This window comes from Saccopteryx bilineata, chromosome 4, assembly GCF_036850765.1.
Source record: "Saccopteryx bilineata isolate mSacBil1 chromosome 4, mSacBil1_pri_phased_curated, whole genome shotgun sequence".
Classification (NCBI taxonomy): domain Eukaryota; kingdom Metazoa; phylum Chordata; class Mammalia; order Chiroptera; family Emballonuridae; genus Saccopteryx; species Saccopteryx bilineata.
Window position 1 is genome coordinate 49,558,872 of NC_089493.1, and position 21,418 is coordinate 49,580,289.

Sequence of the window (21,418 nt, forward strand, 5' to 3'; positions counted from 1 at the left end):
TCTTCTTCCCGAGTTACTCTTCAGTGAGAATTCATATGGAATATAAATATCTTTACCCTTGAAGCCCGTTTGGAGAGGTCTGTTCACATACTTCTTCTCCAGAGTTCTTTTTGTGACCATCCAGTCAAACCATTAGTCATCGCACCAGAAATTGTGTAGATCATCCTTCCAGGCATATATCCTTGTAGGTGAGAACACCTGTCTGGTGTTCAAAGTTCTTCCTGCTGGGAACATTTCTCTTCACCACAGTGCTTCAGGGCCGCTCCCAAGTGAGGCTCTGATGCTATTGCCATTTACTTGCGCTTGGTGCCAGAATATTGTGCAGAACCATTTGTAAACCAGGCCTCTATTTTTGTTTCCTTGTCCAACCTATTATAGAGAACTTCCCGTGGGACCACAGGAGCAAGTTGAGAGGGAGGAGGTAATTTAGTAGGAGTAGGGGTCATGGGAATTTGAGCCACTTGCCTCTGCAACTTATCTGTGCCTGTAGGACCTATACAACCCTGATCTTGTATATTCTACTTCCTCGTGATGACAGAGTGCTGCTGTACACACCCAGTTTTGTGGCTTGGTGAGTCAGACAATACCCTTTTAATAATGGGTAGTTCACATGATAACTTGGTGGCCTGTGGTCAAGTGTTGAGTCAAAGCCAGAAGCACTTTCTCAAAAGGAGGATAGTTATCTGCAGAGGATGGTATAATTCTCCTCCAGAATCCTAAAGTTCTGTGCTCTGCTTTCTCCTACCAAAGTCTCCATAAAACATTGCTATGTGCCACAGACACTTTGATTACTGTCAGATCTGCTGGCGAAGCAGCCAGGGTCCCCATTCAAAGAAGGATTAAAAATCTGTTTCTGCCTCTACCCTCATCTAATGGGTATTTTCACTAGAGTATGGTATCGTATGATGGAAGATGCGCAGGATACCACTGGATATATATTTCACCTCCAGTTGCTATAGTTATTGCCTTTTATTTTGGCATTTTCCTTTAGTATAGTTAAATAATAATTTAAAAATTTGAATCGACTTACCAAGTTGAATATCTGTGCTTTTATGAGGTTAAAAGGAATTTAAAAAATAAACTTGGGGAGAGATTTAGAAATTAAAATTTTAGATTGCTTATAGAAGAAAAGTCTGTTTTACTTATGAAATAGCAATAGAGAGACATAGTTTAATTTTTTAAAGAAATGAACAAATGTATTATTCAGTATTTAGCTAAATTTCCACTCTAGATGTGAAATTAATGTGTTACTGAATTTAATATTTCACACATAGTGTAAAATGATTTCAGAGACCTGTGACAGTTTTTAATAATTTCTTCTTTTGGAACTGTTCCTTGGGTTTTTTTAAAGAGAACTTTTAGGTTATTAGCATGCTGGTACCATTCGACAAATTCTCTTATCATTACATTTATCATGTGGCTTATCTACATTTTATGTTCTAAGAACAATAAAATTGCTGACTTTCAAGTAAGAACTAGTATTATAGATTTGTATCACATAAAAATATTTCTTGTACTTCTGGTATATAGCTCTATCAGGGATCCCCAAACTTTTTACACAGAGGGCCAGTTCACTGTCCCTCAGACCGTTGGAGGGCCGCCACATACAGTGCTCCTCTCACTGACCACCAATGAAAGAGGTGCCCCTTCCGGAAGTGCGGCGGGGGGCTGGATAAATGGCCTCAGGGGGCCTCATGCGGCCCACGGGCCGTAGTTTGGGGATGCCTGCAAAGATATTAACCAATTTAGAAGAAGTCAATTTTTTTGTTGTTGACATAGCCCTTTGACTTCAAGAGTCTTAAAACTATTGCGGTTTAGTCTAGCTAATTTGAACTCTGTACAAAGAAATTGCATCTAATTTTTGTCAGATGTGTGACTTGAATAGGTCTTAAAAAGAGGCTTACTTTGTAATTAGGCAAAAATGGGATGCATACAGAGATAGAATAGGGTTGAATCACTAAGGGCTTGAAAAGAAAGACTGTTGAGACAGGTGAGAACTCTGAGGCTTCAGAAACAGGTAATCTGGGTAGGAAATCTAAAAACAAGAAATTGCCTGGAGCCTGACCAGGCGGTGACGCAGTGGATAGAGCCTTGAACTGGGATGCGGAGGACCCAGGTTTGAGACCCTGAGGTCGCCAGCTTGAGTGTGGGCTCATCTGGTTTAAACAAAGCTCACCAGCTTAGACCCAAGGTTGCTGGCTCGAGCAAGGGGTTACTCGGTCTGCTAAAGGCCCACGGTCAAGGCACATATGAGAAAGTAATCAATGAACAACTAAGGTGTCACAATGAAAAACTGATGATTGATGCTTCTCATCTCTCTCTGTTCCTATCTGTCTGTCCCTATCTATCCCTCTCTCTGTTAAAAAAAAAAAAAAAAAAAAGAAATTTCCTGGAGCAAGGAGATGCTAGTTGTTTAGTATGTAAGAAGTAAAGAGATGGGAATCGGAGTGTGATGGTGAATTGGGGTTAAATTAAATTATTTAGGAAATAGGATGGTAAAGTGGCTAATCCTAGCAGCACTAATCTAAAAATATATAGATGATAATCACAAAATAAAATTTGTGAGAAAATACAACAGCCTACAATTAGCAGTCTCCAAGTTAACTAAAGCAAACCTTGACTGTAGTGTATATTCTCAGTAGGTGTGGATTGAATGGTATTTTGAAAGTAGCTTCCGTTTGCAAAGTAGATACTGATCAGGAAGGAGAAACTGGTGGGCAAGGTGGGTTCCAGCTTGTATTGTGAAACAAGCTGAGAGTAACAGGATAATTACTCAGATAAGAAAGGAGAAGCTTTCATACATACAGAGGAGGCCAAATTAGCAGGGGCCATCTAAATGACGTTTGCTTCTTCATGCAGCAAATAGTTCAGAAGGTCCATGGTCTTAGTAAAAGTAAGTGGTGTGTGTGTCTATCTGTCTGTCTTATAAAGTATCCTCACTAGGTAAGTCAATCATAGAGTCCCTAATTAAATTTAAAGGAACGAAATTTAAGGTGACACCCTTTTGTATGCCACTACTGTAAGTTTCTAGCTATTACCTAAATGCCGAAGAATTTATTTTGTTGATACTTAGTTTTAATTTCCATTTCTAAAAGGAATAAAACAAAAAAAGTCCCTTTCTGTATCTTTATTATGTCTTCTATCATCTATGTTTCTGCCTTGACCTATTCTTCGGTAGTCTGCTTCCTACAAATCACTGTTTTTTTTCTTTTGCATTAGGGAGAGGAAGTTCAATGTCAGTATGTTGTGACATGTGCAGGACTTTACTCAGACCGTATTTCCGAGTTGAGTGGCTGCAATCCCGATCCTCGAATTGTACCATTCCGGGGAGATTACCTGCTCTTGAAGCCAGAAAAATGCTATCTTGTAAAAGGAAATATTTATCCGGTAGGTATGATGTTTTTGCTTTCTCATCCTTTTCAAGATGACTGTGGGCAAAAAGGGAATGGAACAGAGACTTTTATCTGGGTCAGAAGTAAGAGGTATTTTTGGAGGGCTTTTTGTGCAAGGATTTTACCGCTTTCTCTTATGGTTGAATTCTCAAATCTTTAGTATAGCCATTAAATTATACTTAATTGCCCACAAGTACGTGTCTTCAGAAAGCGTGAGTGTGCCCCTGGGAAGGGCTATCAAGAAAGAACCCAGTTCTTCCTAAGGAGTATCCATCCATACGAGAACTTTCCCTGTTTGCATGCCCAGATACCCAACCCTCTTTCTCAATTCACTGCCTACAGGTGCAGGAAAGGGGTTGTGGCCACTTTGCAGTTTCATGATGTAGAAGACAGAGCCCTTTAAATGAAGAGTTCATTGTGTATGCAACTCCTAGGTTGAACCAAACAGAATTACCAGTATTCAGCTATTTAACTTTTTTTACCATGCCAAAACATCCATTCCATGTGCTGCAACCCGAATACAAATGTGTGTGTGTTTCTGGCAGCTCTGATTTTACTTGCCAGCCACATACATCCCTAGTTGGAGGTAAGGTGGGAGGGCAGGGGGGGGGGATAACCTGAAGTAGGACAGTTCTTTTTTTTTTTTTCTTTATCCAGAAAGAGGAATAGATGGGAGTGTGTATTAGTGTCAATAGCATAAGTATTTCCTATGTGGCACTTCTAAGCAGAAATATGTAAGTGGCAAAGTTTAACTCAATACAGATCAAAATTACACAAATTAAATGCATGGGAAGAAAGTGATTTATAATACCAGTAGAATATTTGCATGCATAATAAAATGCAGTATGAAATGAGGCTAACAGTTCTTTGCTGTGTTAAACCCGTAGGTCCCAGACAGCCGGTTTCCTTTCCTAGGAGTTCACTTCACTCCAAGGATGGATGGCAGTATCTGGCTAGGGCCTAATGCAGTTCTTGCCTTTAAACGAGAGGGTTACAAACCCTTTGACTTCAGTGCCAGAGATATTGTGGATATAATTACCAAAAGGTAACTTTGTTTACTTAAGAAATTATTTTATGTGTTTATATTTTTAATGTGAGAAATGTTGTCTTTCTTGATATTCTATTTATTGGGTAAATCTTTATATTTGTGATTAATATATTGATTTTTTAAAATTAATCCAAATTAAGAGCTTTTTGAAATAAGCATAATGTTTTAACTATTTCAAGAAAATTCTAATGATCCAAGTGAAATCTTGGTTAAAAGTAACAAGACCAGCCCTGGCTGGTTGGCTCAGCAGTAGAGCGTCAGCCTGGCATATGGAAGTCCTGGCTTCAATTCCCGGCCAGGCCACACAGGAGAAGTGCTCATTTGCTTCTCCACCCTTCCCCCTCTCCTTTCTCTCTGTCTCTTTCTTCCCCCTCCTTCAGCCAAGGCTCCATTGAAGCAAAGTTGACCCGGGCACTGAGGATGGCTCCATGACCTCTGCCTCAGGTGCTAGAATGGTTCCAGTTGCAATGGAGCAACTGCCCAGATGGGCAGAACACCGTCCCTTAGCGGGCATGCTGGGTAGATCCTGGTCAGGTCCATGCAGGATTCTGTCTCTGCCTCCATGCTTCTCACTTCGGGGGGAAAAAAAAAAGTAACAAGACCAAGCAAGACACAGTCACATATCTGGCAATCTAAACCTTGTTTTGCTAATCTTCTAGTTGCGTTTGAAAAAAAAAAAAAGAAAAGTTTCTCTCAAAATCTGTAGCTGGCTGGCTTTGATAAAGTCATTTCAGGGCAGTCGTCATCATTTTGAAAATCACTGGAAAAACTGCTGATAACCAAAGTTGTTTTCTTTTGTGGAACATTAACAATGTGTTGACCTGGGACACAGATTGTTCACTATGTTGTAAGAACTCAATGACGTATTTTTCGTTTTTGGTTTTTTTTTTTTGTGACAGAGAGAGGGACAGATAGGGACAGACAGGAAGGGAGAGAGATGAGAAGCATCAATGCTTCGTTGCAGCTCCTTAGCTGTTCATTGACTGCTTTCTTATATGTGGCTTGACTGGGGGCTACAGCAGACCGAGTGACCTCTTGCTCAAGCCAGCGACCTTGGGTCCAAGCTAGTGAGCCTTGTTCAAACCAGATGAGCCCACGCTCAAGCTGGCGACCTTGGGGTTTTGAACCTGGATCCTCCGTGTCCTAGTCCAATACTCTGTCCACTGCGCCACCGCCTGGTCTGCCTCAATGAAGTTTTTTGTTCTGGTCCTTTTAGCAGTGTTGCTCTCCAGAGCAGGTGTTCCCAAACTGCGGCCCCCTGAGGCCATTTATCCGGCCCCCGCCGCACTTCCGGAAGGGGCACCTCTTTTATTGGTGGTCAGTGAGAGGAGCACTGTATGTGGTGGCCCTCCAACGGTCTGAGGGACAGTGAACTGGCCCCCTGTGTAAAAAGTTTGGGGACCCCTGCTCCAGAGGGTTTCACATCAGTATTATTAGAAAGCTGCTTACGCTATACTTGAGTTTCACCTTCTACAGATTCTGAAAAGAAGGTTTATGATGGGGTTTTCTGGCACATAACACTTTTAAAAATACATGTGTACATAGGCTCCACAGAGTCTCACTTGAGAATCACTACTAGAGTATCTTATCTTTGGCTGATTAAAAAGAAAAGATAGGGTAAATATCTATCTCACTCTTTAATACCCTGATTTAAAGATCTGCTAATGCTTTTTAGATGTGTTTTGAAGGCATGTAACATTTGTATCAGAAAGCCTTTTTGTTGTCAGTCTTCATAGAATCCTAGTTTGATACCGGCAGTCCCTAGTCATTTGAGTTTGAAAAGTATTTACCTTTGGACTTTGGAAGGTATTCCTTTGACAAAGTTTCCTTCTTATCTTGGCCAAAAGTGGATTTTCTTTTACTATGTGAGGGTTTTTTTTTGTTTTTTGTTTTACTTTGCATAGATTTCTGTGATGCCCCCTGCCCAAATCTAATAGTTATAAAAGTGTTTAATAGTAATAAAGAATTCCTTTCATAAAGTTTATATTTTCTTTACTTTCAGTGGCTTGATTAAACTGGCATCCCAGAATTTCTCCTATGGAGTCAGTGAAATGTATAAAGCCTGTTTTCTCAGTGCAACAGTGAAGCACCTTCAAAAGTTTATCCCTGAAATTTCTATCAGTGATATACTTAGGTAAGGAAAAGCCATAGGATTGTAAATGCAGTCATGACTTAGGTGAACTTGGGAGGTGGGTGGTGACTTGATGATTGGTCAGTGTGTCCACTGAATCTTTGTGTGCTCCCTTTCCCAGCACGTTGTTGAGTTCCCGTTGCAGTGCATGACTTGGGCATTGCTGCATCTTGGCCCTTAGTGCTTGAACTACACCTATCATCTATAATTATCAAGACTCTTACAGCATTAAACTGAAGTCTCCATTGCGGCTATATTGATATGCCACCTTTGCCTTTGTGTCTAGCTGTCACTCATGATAAAAACATCTTGTCTGAAATTTTTAAAAATCTCCCTGGCCTCTGCCTCTTGTGATTCCAAAGCCTTTTGACTTTAATTCTGTATAAGATCAATGATCATCATATTAACTAATTGGGTAATAAACATATAAAAACTTTCTATTTTGATGGATTCCTTAAACCTTTTAGAAACACACTCCTATACTTGGCATCTTACCTTGCTTCTTCTGTACTCCTTTTCTTCTTCTTTAGTCCCATTCCACTCAGGGACTTTACTTGCAAGAGAGAAGTGGGAAGTAATGTGGTAACCATCAGTCTGAGTCCTTGTTACAGGGTAACAAGGAAGTGGGGCAAAGGAAGGATTACTTAAAAAAAAAACCCACTATTTTTCTTGCCCTGGCTAGATGACTCAATAGATAACGGGTTGACCCGGTGCAGCAGAGGTTGTGGGTGTGATTCCCTGGTCAGGGCATGTATGTATATAAGAAGCAACCAGTGAGTTTGCAACTAAATGGAACAACTAAGTAAAACAAGTTGATGTCTCTCTCTCTCTCTCTCTCTCTCTCTCTCTCTCTTCCCTGCCCCAAATGAATGGGAAAAAAAAGAATTAAAAAATTTTTTCTAAAGGTAAAAGGCTTTCTGGACTTGCTTGATCTGTAAATTGTCCTGAATACTACTGAAGCCTATTTCCTTTTCATTTTGGTGATATTTTTAAGGTGTTCACCTTTTTCCATGAACAAGCCATTCCTTAGGCCTAATCAGCAGTGTACTTTGAGGTACTCCCCCTCCATGAATCCATCCCATGAATCTCCAGAGAGCTAAGTGTCTGTCGCCTCAGTAACAGCTGCTGTTCTTGCCTGGTGTAAAATGTCAGCAGCTTGACTCTGTATCTGGGAAGAGAGCAATAATCATGTTAGCTGTCTCCCTAAGGGAGCATGCTGGTCTAATCTGACTTTAATATATCATTCTTAGACCAGGCTCCTTGAATCCTTAAAACTATGAAAACCCAGCTAATGTTTTTGCTCTTATCTCTCTCACCCCTCTACTTACCTTTTGAAAGAGAAGGGATAAAAAGATCTAGGCTTTGTTTTCTTTCACTCACTTATAAATAAAGGCTTTAATGTTTTCAGTGGTCTGCTTTAGCAGACTTGTTATGTTTTATATCTGAAAATAGGTTGGTCAAATCTGGTGTCTGTTACTGCTATTAATATTCTTTGGAAAATATAATGGGTGGGGATAGTGAATTCTGTGTATAAACAGTTGCAGTGAATTCACTGCTCATATTTGATTACCATCTTTTTGTAGAAGCCTGAGGAAAACTCTAGACCAGTGGATTTCATATGATAGAACCGGATTGGGGCTCGCGGGTTTTGGTGAACACTCCTCTCTCTCTGCGTGTAGGGGTGTCGACTTCAGTTACCACTTTCATTAGCATGTAGTAGAGAAGGGTATGCAGCTCTGTAAGGAGGTGCATTTGGGGATAAACTTAGCCTAATCACAAATGAATATCTCTTTGAAGATAGAGAAGCTGAACACATTTAGCAATTCCATTTCCTCCTTTCCTTTTATTTCATTCCTGTAGCTGTTAAATGTGGGAAATTATTAGTAACAAAAAGGAAGTTGTAGAAGGTATGTTTGATAGCACATACGTAAGTTTAAACAATACCATATATTATTTATGGATTGCACATGTAATATGAAAATAAAAACAAGTACAGTGCCTGACCTGTGGTGGTGCAGTGGATAAAGCGTTGACCTGGAATGCTGAGGTTGCTGGTTCGAAACCTGCACTTGTCTGGTCAAGGCACATATGGGAGTTGATGCTTCCTGCTCCTCCTCCCTTTCTCTCTCTCTCTCTCTCCTCTCTAAAATGAATAAATTTTTAAAAAATTAAAAAAAAAAACAAGTACAGTGATAAATACTTTAGAAGAGTCGTTATGTCTGGGGAGAGAATGGAATGGGATCCAGAGAGTTTTACAGTGGGTTATTATCATATCTATAATACTTTATTTCTTTAGCTGCTGGGTAAGAAAATAAGTCTTCATTACATTATTCTCCTGTACCTTGTTATATACCTGAAATATTAAATAATAATAAAAATGATCAGTAGACTTTCCCACATTTTGAAGTCCCATTCTCATCTCTCTTGCAACCCACTGTAGTAAAACCATAAATGCTCTATCATTTATATTGAGGCAGAAGCAAATTCAGCAGTTCTAGATAGTAAAAGAGAACTGAAGCAGCATTTTTAGTGAAATAGTTAACTCAGGATGTTGTTAAATTGCAGTAACCACCAACGGGCATCCAGCTTGACTTTTCATTGCGTAGCCAGAAGAGCATCTTGGGCAGTAACTTACTGGTGAACATTAGGTTGGAATGGAAGGTTATAATCTGTCAAATATATGCATTAGGTTCTTAATTTTAGCTCTAACGTCCTTTAGTTTGTTCTGTGTTAATTTTGACATAGTAATCTAATAGCAGCTTGTATTTACTAGCATTGTAAGGATGTAAAAGATGAAGACATAAATGCCATGATCTCCTCTTTTCCTACCCTTCACTTTGATTTTTTTTAAATTCAGTGAGAGGAAGGGAGGCAGAGACAGACTCCCACATGTGCCCTGACCAGAATCCACCCAGCAAGCCCACTAGAGGGTGATGCTCTGCCCATCTGGAGCATTACGGTGTTGCTCAGCAACTGAGCTCTTCTTAGCACTTGAGGTGGAGGCCATGGAGGCAGCCTCAGTGCCTGAGGCCAACTCCCTTCAATGGAGCCATGGCTACAGGAGGAAAAGAGGGAAAAAGAGAGAGAGAAAGAGAAGTGAGAGAGGAAGGGGTGAAGAAGCAGATGGGCACTTCTCCCGTGTGCCCTGACTGGGAATCGAACCTGGGTCATCCACACATGGGCCAACACTACCACTGAACCAACCGGCTATGGTTGAAAGATTTCTTATGTGGGGAATTCTAGAGTAAATTTTTAGGCAAGATGTTTTCATCATGAGTGATGGCTAAAGACTACACTGTGTCATTGTGAAATGCAAAGGTGAAAGCCAAATATTCCTACAATAAAGGTGATCTAGATCAGGGTTTGTCAGTCTTGGCACTGTTGACATTTTGAGCCAAATAATTCTTTGTTGTGGGAGACTGTCCAGTCTATCATAGGCTGTTTAGCAGCATCCCTGACCTCTACTGACTAAATGCCAGCAGTACTTCCCTAGTTATGGTAACCAAACTGTCTGCAGACATTGCCAAATGTCCCCTGGGGGGGGGGGGGGAATATCCCTTGGTTGAGAACTGCTAATCTAGGGAATTTGGTAACCCTCAGAGTATAAAATAGTAAGAGAGTTGGGAGAAAATAAAATAAAAATCTTTTGAAATAGCAATATATATAGCCGAGAGTGCAAGAAAGTAAGGGGCATCCCAGGAGTAAAAACAAGGGGAAATTGGAAACCCAAATGCTAAGAGGAATTGGGGCTGATACTGTTGTGGAGGGGTTGCTTTGTGATTCACATACAATAATGCAGATCTTAAATGCTCAGTGAATTTTGAAAATTGAATAAACTCATGTATTAATCACATAAACCAAGATATGAAACATTAGAGACTTACATTTTATTTGCCACTCACGTGCTGGACAGGAGGCCTTGGGTCTGTAAAAGGTAAAAAGTTAGAACTGCGCCTCTGTGTTAAATCCAGGGACTCTTGAAGGGCTACACCCTCAGTGAAAAGGAAAAGTCTTAAAAAGAATTCCCCTTGGCACCAGGAAGTATTAAGGAATTTTGTGTGTCCTGGTCTTAAGGGAAGGGGGAAAGTAGGGTGGGTAGATCTAAAAAAATCTAGAACCCTGGGCCTGTCCTCACAAGTGCTTGGAGTTTGAATTTATACCACCCAGCTTGATCTAGGAGCCTTATGCTGGGAAATTAATTTAAAAAGTAAGTCCAGACTTGTTCACATCCTGCTTCAAATTAACTATTTCTCCCTCTCACTCCCTCTTTCACTGTAAACAGATGAGAGAGAAAGAGAAAATAAAAAATAATTTGACCACAGACTGAATAATGATGATACTAAGCAACTGTTACTTTTATTTATTATTATTTTTAAGAATCCTTTTATGGCCCTTACTTGTTAGCTCAGTTGGTTAGAAGGTCGTCCGGGAACACCAAGTTTGAGGGTTTGATCCCCGGTCAGGACACATATGGGAAGCTACCAGCAAATGCACAACTAAGTGGGACAACAAATGAATGCTCTTTTCTCTCTCTTTTTCTCTCTCTCTTCCTCTCTCCCTTCCTCTTTCTAAAATCAATCAGTAATTAAAAAAAAAAGAATTTTCTTAAAAAAAATATACATTAGCCTGACCAGGCGGTGGCGCAGTGGATAGAGCGTCGGACTGGGATGCAGAAGGACCCATGTTCGAGACCCCAAGGTCGCCAGCTTGAGCATGGGCTCATCTGGCTTGAGCAAAAAAAAAGCTCACCAGCGTGGACCCAAGGTCACTGGCTCGAGCAAGGGGTTACTCGGTCTGCTGAAGGCCCACGGTCAAGGCACATATGAGAAAGCAATCAATGAACAACTAAGGTGCTGCAACAAACCTGATGATTGATGCTTCTCATCTCTCTCCGTTCCTGTCTGTCTGTCCCTATCTATCACTCTCTCTGACTCTCTTTTATCTATTCCTGTAAAAAAAAAGAAAAACAAAAACAAAACACACACACACACATATACACACACACACACACACACACACACACACACATTAAAGTGAAATTTGCTTTAAAATAATCCAGTAGAGAGAGGTAGATGGTGGTATATAGATAAAACAAGATTGGCTGTGTTGATTATTACTGAATCTGGGTAGTACAAAATGGAAGTTTATTATACTGTTCATTTTGTTTTTGTACATGTTCAAAAAATTATATTAAAAATACAGTATTCCCAGGATGGTAATAACTCCTGGAGCACCTGATAGAAGCAAATGCAGAACCTCTGTGGAGGGACAGAACCTCAACCTAACCCCAGATATCCCCCAGATAAAATCCTGCTAAACAGAAACTCTCCATCAAAAGTCAGAAAACACCATAAGTGAGAGCAAGCAGGTAGAATCAATTTCAGAATTAGACCCTCACAACTTTGGGTAATAGAAATATTAGAAACCATAAAATAAGTATGAATCAGTGAATAAAAACAAAAAATGGAAAACATAAATAAAACCCCCAAAAAATCCTTAGGCAATTTTAGAAAACAACTAATTAGAATTTCTAGAAATGAAAAATATAGTTTAAAAAATTTAAAACTCAAATGACTAAGTTAGATAACTAGTTAGGCCAGGGTTCGGAAACTTATGGCTCGCGAGCCAGATGTGGCTCTTTTGTTGGCTCCATCTGGCTCGCAGACAAATCTTTAAAAAAAAAATGTTAAAAATATAAAACATTCTCATATATTACAATCCATTCATTTCCTGTCACTCATGTTCATGGTTGCAGGTGGCTAGAGCCAATCACAGCTGTTTATTGGATAATGTGTAACGTACACAGGTTGTTGTATGGCTCTCATGGAATTACATTTTAAAATATGTGGCGTTCATGGCTCTCTCAGCCAAAAAGGTTCCTGACCCCTGGGTTAGGCCTTAAAAGAAAACTAGTAAACTAATATCTGAGGAATTTTAGAGAACAGTGTTGCAAGATAAAGATGTATCATGTGTATATTAAAAGACATGGAAGCCTGACCTGTGGTGGCACAGTGGATAAAGCGTCAACCTGGAAACGCTGAGGTTGCCGGTTCAAAACCCTGGGCTTGCCTGGTCAAGGCACATATGGGAGTTGATGCTTCTTGCTCCTCCCCCTTCTCTCTCTCTCTCTCTCTCTCTCTCTCTCTCTCTCCCCTCTCTGTAATGAATAAATAAAATCTTAAAAAAAAAAAAGACATGGAGAAAAAAATGAGAAAATTCCAGTCTACATATCATAGAAGTTCCAGAAAAATTGAGAAGAGGCAATACTTTGAAGAGTATTTGAGTATTTTCTAGAGTTGACAAAGAGACAAAAATCAGGATGCACAGTGAGTCCTATCTAAGTAAATAAAACTGAAAGCAAGAATGGAGATAGATTATTTAACTTCAAAGTCAGTGAAGGAAGAAAAAAAGAATATAGAAAACTCAGTAAGTCAAGAAAGGAGATGGGAAAACTACAGAAAAACCCAAAATAGAATTCTGTAGTGTATATAGAAATGCAACTGTTTATTGCTTTGTATTTATCAGAAGAGTTTTCTTATTTTCATTGATTGATTTTATAAGTTTATTTCATGAATTTAAATAAAAATACATTCTAATTAAATATGAATTTATCTGCTATTTTTGGAAAGAATAGTATAACAACCCATTTATACATGCATTTAATAAGCATGTATGGGCACTGTTATATGGCAGGCATTATGCTCTAGGCTGAGGATATAAATTTTACAGGCTATAACTGACAAACCTATTGGGTTTCCAGGTGATAGTGCATTTCAAAGAATAAAGACTATATTGCTTTAAGAATACTTTGAGGCCACTCATTTAAAGTGTTCTATTTCTTCCAGTCAGTTGACTGCCACTCTTGGTTTTGCAGAGGTCCAGCTGGAGTAAGAGCCCAAGCTCTGGATCAAGATGGAAATCTGGTAGAAGATTTTGTGTTTGATGGAGGAGTTGGGGTTATTGGAAATCGCATTCTTCATGTGAGAAATGCACCTTCCCCTGCTGCTACTTCTTCCCTTGCCATTTCTGGAATGATTGCAGATGAAGTGCAACAGAGATTTAAATTGTAAATAATGAGAAGAGCTAACTATGCATTTTAATTTTCACATTCAGCAACAGGAACGTACTAATTGCATTCTTTAGGAAAAATGGTTTGAAAATAGCACTTTTAGATATCTCATTCGATAATCACTGAATTGTTAAACTGACATAACATAGAAATTATTATTTTTTTTTTTGTATTTTTTCTGAAGCTGGAAACGGGGAGAGACAGTCAGACAGACTCCCGCATGCGCCTGACCGGGATCCACCCGGCACGCCCACCAGGGGCAACGCTCTGCCCACCAGGGGGCGATGCTCTGCCCATCCTGGGGGTCGCTATGTTGCGACCAGAGCCACTCCAGTGCCTGAGGCAGGGGCCACAGAGCCATCCTCAGCGCCCGGGCCATCTTTGCTCCAATGGAGCCTTAGCTGCGGGAGGGGAAGAGAGAGACAGAAAGGAAGGAGAGGGGGAGGGGTGGAGAAGCAGATGGGCGCCTCTCCTGTGTGCCCTGATAGGGAATCGAACCCGGGACTTCTGCACGCCAGGCCGACGCTCTACCACTGAGCCAACCGGCCAGGGCCAGAAATGATTTTTTAAAGTCTATGCTCTTTTACTCTGTGAATAAAGAGTAAAAGTACAGTTTTATACATCCTGAATTCCTGACTTTGTTAATGACCTGTCCTCACCAACCATAATCTATTAGCTCTTTTAGAATTTCTGGGAATGATGGCATAAAAGATTGCTTATTCCCTTAACTTTTTGGCTTTATAATATCTAAGCTTTTTTGTCTCTCATAGACAAGAAAACATAATATATTGTAGGTTGCAAACCTTTTCATTTTGAAGTCAGAGAAATGCTCACATTTAGAGCAACAATGTTTATATTTGGGAATTCTTGATTTAGAAAAAAGACATGAAATTTTACATTTTTAAGTAGTTTGAGTAAGAGTTTATCTTAGCTGTAATATTTGTAGAGAAACTCAAAGCTTTTTTTTTATTCCCAGTCTATACCTGATTTGGTGTGGTGTCATCACTCAATCTAAACAGCAGTACACTATTAATGATTGTTGCCAACTCATCAATTTTCTATAGTTGAGAAACTAAAAGAACATAGAATTGATAGATTTGTATGAGAGCAGCTATAGAATCCTGGCACTGATATACAGAACTCTGTAATTTAAAATGTTATTTACCTCTGGTATTTCTATTCTTCAGTTACACTTTCTCAGATATTTGGCCATGATACTAATGTTTCATGCTGCCTTGGTTTTTCAGGGATCCGATAAACTTATAATGGGGATATTTCTTCATTTTGGGAAAATACTTAACTTTGAGGCATTCACTTTTGTAAACCGCAAAAGTGCCTTACATTCATGTGTACTTCATGAATATTTTAAATTGTTGGCCAGTGCCATACTGGATATTATACTGAATATTTGTGTGGTATCTGTTGAAATGATTCTTGCAATTCAGTAAGTTGGAAAATAGAAATGTAAATGAAAATAAGGCAACCTACTGATTGGGGACACTTTTATTACAAAACCATGATTTTGGTGAGAAATTTTCATCCATTGCCTCACAGATACTCTATCAGAATTAATCATGACTTCTTTGTGGTTTCTTTTTCTCTTATCACTCCAAAGATGTGTGATAGATGAGTTAGAAGTATGTGCATTTTGGTTGATAGAAAAAGCCTTTCTGGTTTTTTCCTTTTCATTTCAAGCCTCTGCGATTACATTGATTGAACTACCTCATCCATTAATTTGAAAGGCTACACATCATCCCCTTATGTTCAAGAAGTAGCGCATCCCAGGTAAATAGACTAGACAATTTTTCAAAACTTGGGATGAGCATAATTAAAGCACTCAGAAAGCATTCACAGAAGAAACAAGACATAATGGTTCTTTATAACAACTGATTCCTCCAAGAAGTGTGACACACAAGATATTTTTCTGTTCCATCGCAAGACTATTAAGAAATGGAAAATATTACAATTCTCTGTTTCATCAACAGTAAGATTGCATATGTACTAAGCTGTGAAAGACTGAAATTACAAAAATAACTGTCCTAATTAAAGCAGCCCCCTCATTCCATGTAATATACCTCCCAAAAATACAAGTGAAAAAGTTATTGAAAATGTTTTGAATGTGTAGGTTGTTATTATGTTTGTAAAATATTTTGTATTTATGTCAATAGGGTATTGTTGTGTAATGCCAATATAATATTTTAAAGTTTTGTGTATTTCTGAGAGAGAAAGAAATGTATATTAATATTAAAAATAATTTAATGAACCTTGGTGTTGTGAACATAATTTTTAGTTTCATTAAAAACTCTGATTCAAATAAACATTTTGTGTGTAAAACTTGACTATCATAGCTTTAGATAAGTCAATCTTAAAAAAAAAAAAGAAAAACATCTTCTATGTTGGTATAAAATGTAAAAATGAGGTAGTTTATATTTTGTGTAAAAGTGGAGCACTTCCCCACTTACAAAAATGGCTTTCTGTCTGATAGTGGTGGCACTGTCTGGCTGACCTCAGTGTCATCTTCATATCCCAGAGCACCAGGGGACATTATTTCTGTTTCATAGCAGAATGTATTCAATATATAACATATAAACACAATGCTTTCCAGGAGGTGGGGAGAAGGAGCTCAATAAATAAATTAATCTTTTGGAAATTTATTAAAAATCATAGTTCTTAGGGAGACATTTTTGGTATACAGTATTTCTTACAGGAGGTCAGACTTCTGGGCATGAGCCTCCCATGACAGGGCAAATGATTTGAGTACCTGCTCCAGCTTCTTTCCAGCAGGTGGACTCTTAAGAGTAGCCAAGTTAGCTACAGCCCGAACCTTGCAAGTTGAGTGACTACAACATTTATTGTTTCCTGTGGTGTTGCTTTGGTTTGCTACTGACTGGCAGCACTTGTAGCTTTAAATAAATTGAGGAAGAAAACATGGGAGAAATGCTGAGTAACTCCTTCTCGAAAATGTTTTCAGTAGAAGACTATTCTAAAATTTTAACTGCCTTTTAAAATCTGAGATGTGCTTGGGTCATTGAAGATATCTCCTATAAGCCATTCTAAGTTTTAAAAAGACAAAATTACTATTAAATTATCACTATGATAGAATATTAATTTTAACTCAAATTTATGATTGAGCTTTTTTGTTCTATCTCTACCGGCCCTTCCTCTTACAGTATCAGTGTGTTTAATAGTTGCATTTTTTAACACTTGAAGCAGGTGATCATAATGAGGTTAGAAATATTTCATTTAAAAATTTCTTTTAATTAATGATTTGAATAAGTACAGCAATTATATGGTTGAAAAGCCACAAAAGTTTTCACAGTGAAAAGTCCTCTCTCCTCCAGCTACCTGGTGCTCATCCCTGAGGCAACAAGAATTGTCACTATCTTGTGCGACTTTGCAGAGATACTATATTTATATATACTGAAATTAGGGGATATTTCAAAATGAATATGAAGCGATAAAAAAAGAAGCATTTGATTTTTTTTATTAAATAACATCAGAAAAGCAAACAAGTTAAAGAAAGTTGATTATGCAAATGAGATGCAAAACCAACTTTTATTTCATTGGTGAAAATGCACTACACAAAAAGCTGAAAGTACTGCAGTATCTGCACGTTCCCTGATCCCCTAATTTTTGTAAGCAGTGTATAATAGAATATACTGCCTTCATTTTTTTACAGAAGTGGTAGCATACTCTGAATACTACATTATTTGCTCTTTTCCCATTGTAGTGTACCGTTGAGAATGTTCAAATGGCCTGAATACAGTGACCTGATTCTTTTAAAATGACTTTGTAGGTTCCAATCTATGCATTTACTATTTTTTGTTGAACCAGCTTCTTATCCTTACTGATGATTATTTAAATTATTTCTAGGGTATTTTTGTTTTGTTTTTGCTATAACAAGACTGCAAGGAATCACCTTGTGCTAAGTCGTTTCACCTTTGAGCAATATACCTTTAGGACATATTCCTAGAATTGCTGGGTCAAAGGGCATGTGTGCCTTTGAAAATATCAAAGATATTGTCAAGTTGCCCTTGATGGAGGTTGAATGAATTTACACTCTCACCAATAGTATATTAGAGTACCTGTTTCCCATACTCTGATCAACATGGTGTATAATCAAACTTTTTGATCTGTTATTAAAATAGGTAAAAATGATAACAGTATCATTTAAATTTGCACTTTTCATAATATGAAGTTGAGCATCTTTATTGTGTTTGAGACATTTATATTTCCTTCCTCATAAGCTGTCTTTTCATATCCTTGATCCTTTTTTTCTGAGTTTTAGTCTTTAATTTATAGGAATTCTTAGATATTAGGGAAATTAACTTTTTAGGAAATGAGTTGCTGAGTTGCAAATATTCCTTCCAGTTTGTCATTTGCTTTCTGGCTTGGCTTGTGGCAGTTTCTTAATTTTCTTTTCTTTCTTTCTTTTGCCATGCACTTTTAAAAATAGAATATATAAATCTTCTAGATTTTCTATAATAGTAGAAAGGTCTTTTGTACTCAGAAGTTATAAACAAATTATTCTATAGTTTTATTTTTTTATTTGAATCTTTAACACATCTGGAATTTATCCTAGTGTAGAGTGTAGCGGTGTGGATCCAACATTTTTTTTCTAGATGGCCTATTTGTCTGGTTAGGAAACTTTTACTGGTGTCATTTTTGAATTATCCTCCACGTGCACGTGGATCCAGATTCTTTTTGCCTAGCCTAGAGATCACAACCGAGATGCTTGTGGAGACTAGGCAGGTTACATAAAAGAGTGAAGAGTGCCAAGTGAGGAATATAGCCAACTGGAAATGGGATGGCATACTTTTCTAAAGAGAGCAGCCACTAACGGCCTGTTGATTATTCCCTTGCAGGAATGCAGCAGGGCCCAGTGTTGCCAGATCTTTGTCAAGAGACGCTGAAAATCCAGATACACAAAATCTCTTGGTTTTAAAATGTTAACAACAATTTTAAGAATTTAAATATAGCCTTGGCTAAACAAAATGTGTCTTCAAGCCGGATTTGGCCTAGAGAAGGCTTTCAATATTCTTGGCCACGAATGAAACTTCCAATAACAACTTTACTCTCCTATAAGAAAATACTATCACAGTCTGGTAGTTTGCTTAGTAGTTTATGGCTGGAGTTCAGGAAGAGGAGAGAAAAGCAAAGGCACTCTACGTAAGCCAAACTCTTTGCCCTCACTGATGGAAAGATTAATTGGAGAAATACAGGCATTTCAGTCTTATCCCCAGGACATGGGAATGAAGAAGACATTCTTGATTCAGTGGATACTTGGATTAGAAAAATGATCTCTTAAATTTTCCAACCTTGCCATTCTGATTTTTTCAAAATGACAGAATAGTGCGTGTTTTAGGGGAGGGTGATCGTTCAGCTACTGATGCCGAAACTAAAGTGTAAAATTGTTTTTGCACTGTTCTGCCTTTCCCTTCCTCGCTGCTGGTGGCTGAGGACAATCCATTATAATCCATACACTCAGCATTTTTAGTGGGATGAAATTTATGCTAAAGTTTCCAGAGTGATGCATCTTTAACTCAGGAAAGCTTATGGTCTGGGTATCTTTCCTGGGTTGCTATTGAGTATGGTAAGGCCACAGCAGAAGCGGGTCCAGGTATTGTGGGTCCTGACACCACAATTTGGAGGATATCATCAAGAAAACAATTCAAAAATATCTTTGGAAAGTTTTACAAAAACTATGATTTGATGAACACATAGGGGACTGTGCAGGCTTCATTAACGTCATTGTCATCTGCTTTTTCTGACTGCGGTGCGCAAAGGGCTTTCCTCGCCTCACTTCCTTCAGTCCCCACAACACCCCTCTATGATATAGTTACTATCTCCTACATACAGAATAGCCACGTAAAACACAAGTACGTTAAATATCATGTCCAGCCCAAGTGCCCCTTTCTTTCCTCATCCCCATACTGCTTGCTTCCCGCGACCAAAGTCCAGGGGCACTGTCAGGATTGTCTTGGGAAGGTCGAAAAGAAGGAGAGTCCGTGTAAAACGCAGTCAGTAAGTTGGGGAGGCTTTCTGGAACAGACTCTCAGCAAGTCCCTTGGAGAGACAGCCTCCTGCGTCCGGGGCCCCCACATCTCGGCACCTCCGCGCCTGGCAGGCGCCTCTGCCCGCCCCGCGGTGCGCATGCTCCGTGCCGGGCTCCTCCGGCGACCCGGGTTGAGCACCGGGCGGAGGGGGCGGGCCGAGCCGCCACTGCTGGGACCTCGAGCTCGGCGGCGGCTTTGGGGCGCTGTGCGCGGCTGCTGAAGGGGCGGCGGCGGCGGCCGTCCTGTGTGCGCCACAGTGTGGCTCGCTGGTCCGACGCACACGCCCCGTTGGTCCCCAGGGCCCTCCGGAGGTGACTCGGGCGGGCCAGGTCGAGCGGCGTTGCCGCTTGGGAGGGCCGGGATGAGGCGATGAGAAGAACCGCCGCCGCCGGTCTCCGCCCGCCGCGGCCGTAGCGGGAGTCGGGGTGGGGGCGAGGCCAGTCGTCCCCTCGCCGGACTGCGAACCCAGACAAAGGAGAAGGAACCGCCCGAGGCGCGGGCAGCGCCGCGGGTTAAGGAGGCCGCCGTTTCGGTCGCAGCCGGGGGTCTCCGGGGCTCACGGGCCGCCGCGCTAACCCTGCGGACGCTGCGCGAGGCAACGCCACCCGGGCCGAGGAAGCCACCCCCGGAGCCCCCGCCCGCCCGCCCGCCGGCGCCGCCTCCAAGCCGCCTCGGCCGTAGCTGCGGCCCAGGCGGGAGGCGGCGGCGGCCGGCGAGGCGAGGCGAGGCGGCTCGCGCCCTGCTTGTCAGGCCACCGGCGCGGCCCGGCGCGGCCCGCGGGCAACCCCGATGCGGAGGCGCTGCCGCCGGGGCCATGCAGCAGGCGCCGCAGCCGTACGACTTCTTCAGCGAAGAGAACAGCCCGAAATGGCGGGGACTGTTGGTCTCGGCCCTGCGGAAGGTCAGTGCTGGTGCCCGGGCGGCCGCGGGGGCCCGGGGAGGTGCAGGGGCGGCCGCGGGCTGTGTGGGCCGAGCCGGGCGGCTGGAGAACGGGGAACCCGGCCCGCGGCCCCTCCGAGGTTCTAACGGGGACCACAGGTCCTCCAGGGCTCGGGTCCTGCGGGCGAAGCTGTTTCTCGGCTGGCCAGTGGGGGTGGGTTGGGGGTCTTATAAAATTGCCTGTTGCATCCAAAAGGACGTTCTCTCTCTCTCTCTCTCTCTCTCTCTCTCTTGGCCCGGAAGGAAGGTTTTGTTATGATCATAAAACTGGATTTCATGTTGCAGTCATTTCGTCAGGCAACTTCCGCCGTTGACCAATTTGTTGTCCTCAGGCTGGATTCGGGCAAGAAAAATGTCCCTCTGGTGTTTAGACAGTTTCTAAAACAAAAGCACATTTTCAGGCGCGGTACTTACTTCTAATCAAGTTGTTTGGGGGCGTTGCCCTAGGCGATTTGCTTGTGAAGGGCGTATACTCACTTAACGGATAGTACTTTTTTGTAACATGAATGTATTTGACATATGCGAAGTGTCAGTGAGCCATACTCTCCCTTATACGGTTTTCGAGGTACCTTTCAAGTGCCTCTTCACTTCCTGAAAAAGGTGTCCTTGTTTACAAGAGATATCCCCTGTAAAATTCGGTCACTTTCTATACTGGGTGCAGTTTAGAACTTGGAATCCGGGGATGGAAAAGGTGTAACTTGGAATCCGGGGATGGAAAAGAAATCAATCTTTTAAGTTTGGGTGCATCTCTCCTGTGAATGCTGTCAGTATTCTGTGAATTTA

General features: G+C 40.7%; 2 protein-coding genes across 4 annotated transcripts in view; both read left to right on the forward strand.

The window, feature by feature from the left end:
- L2HGDH (L-2-hydroxyglutarate dehydrogenase) overlaps nucleotides 1-15,903 on the forward strand; it is a 41,446-nt gene extending 25,543 nt beyond the window's left edge. For 2 of the 3 annotated variants that reach the window (XM_066272117.1, XM_066272119.1), the window contains 4 exons: nucleotides 3,220-3,387; nucleotides 4,280-4,437; nucleotides 6,443-6,574; nucleotides 13,446-15,903. In XM_066272117.1, coding sequence (XP_066128214.1) covers nucleotides 3,220-3,387; nucleotides 4,280-4,437; nucleotides 6,443-6,574; nucleotides 13,446-13,641 — 654 coding nt within the window. In that variant the 3' untranslated portion in view covers nucleotides 13,642-15,903. The remainder of the gene's footprint in view (nucleotides 1-3,219; nucleotides 3,388-4,279; nucleotides 4,438-6,442; nucleotides 6,575-13,445) is intronic. The other variant, XM_066272118.1, reaches the window with a different exon arrangement.
- Nucleotides 15,904-20,372: 4,469 nt separating this feature from the next.
- Nucleotides 20,373-21,418, forward strand: part of SOS2 (SOS Ras/Rho guanine nucleotide exchange factor 2) — a 100,970-nt gene continuing 99,924 nt past the window's right edge. Inside the window, exon 1 of the mRNA XM_066272207.1 lies at nucleotides 20,373-20,597. Within this exon, the coding sequence (XP_066128304.1) occupies nucleotides 20,511-20,597 (87 nt within the window). The 5' untranslated portion in view covers nucleotides 20,373-20,510. The remainder of the gene's footprint in view (nucleotides 20,598-21,418) is intronic.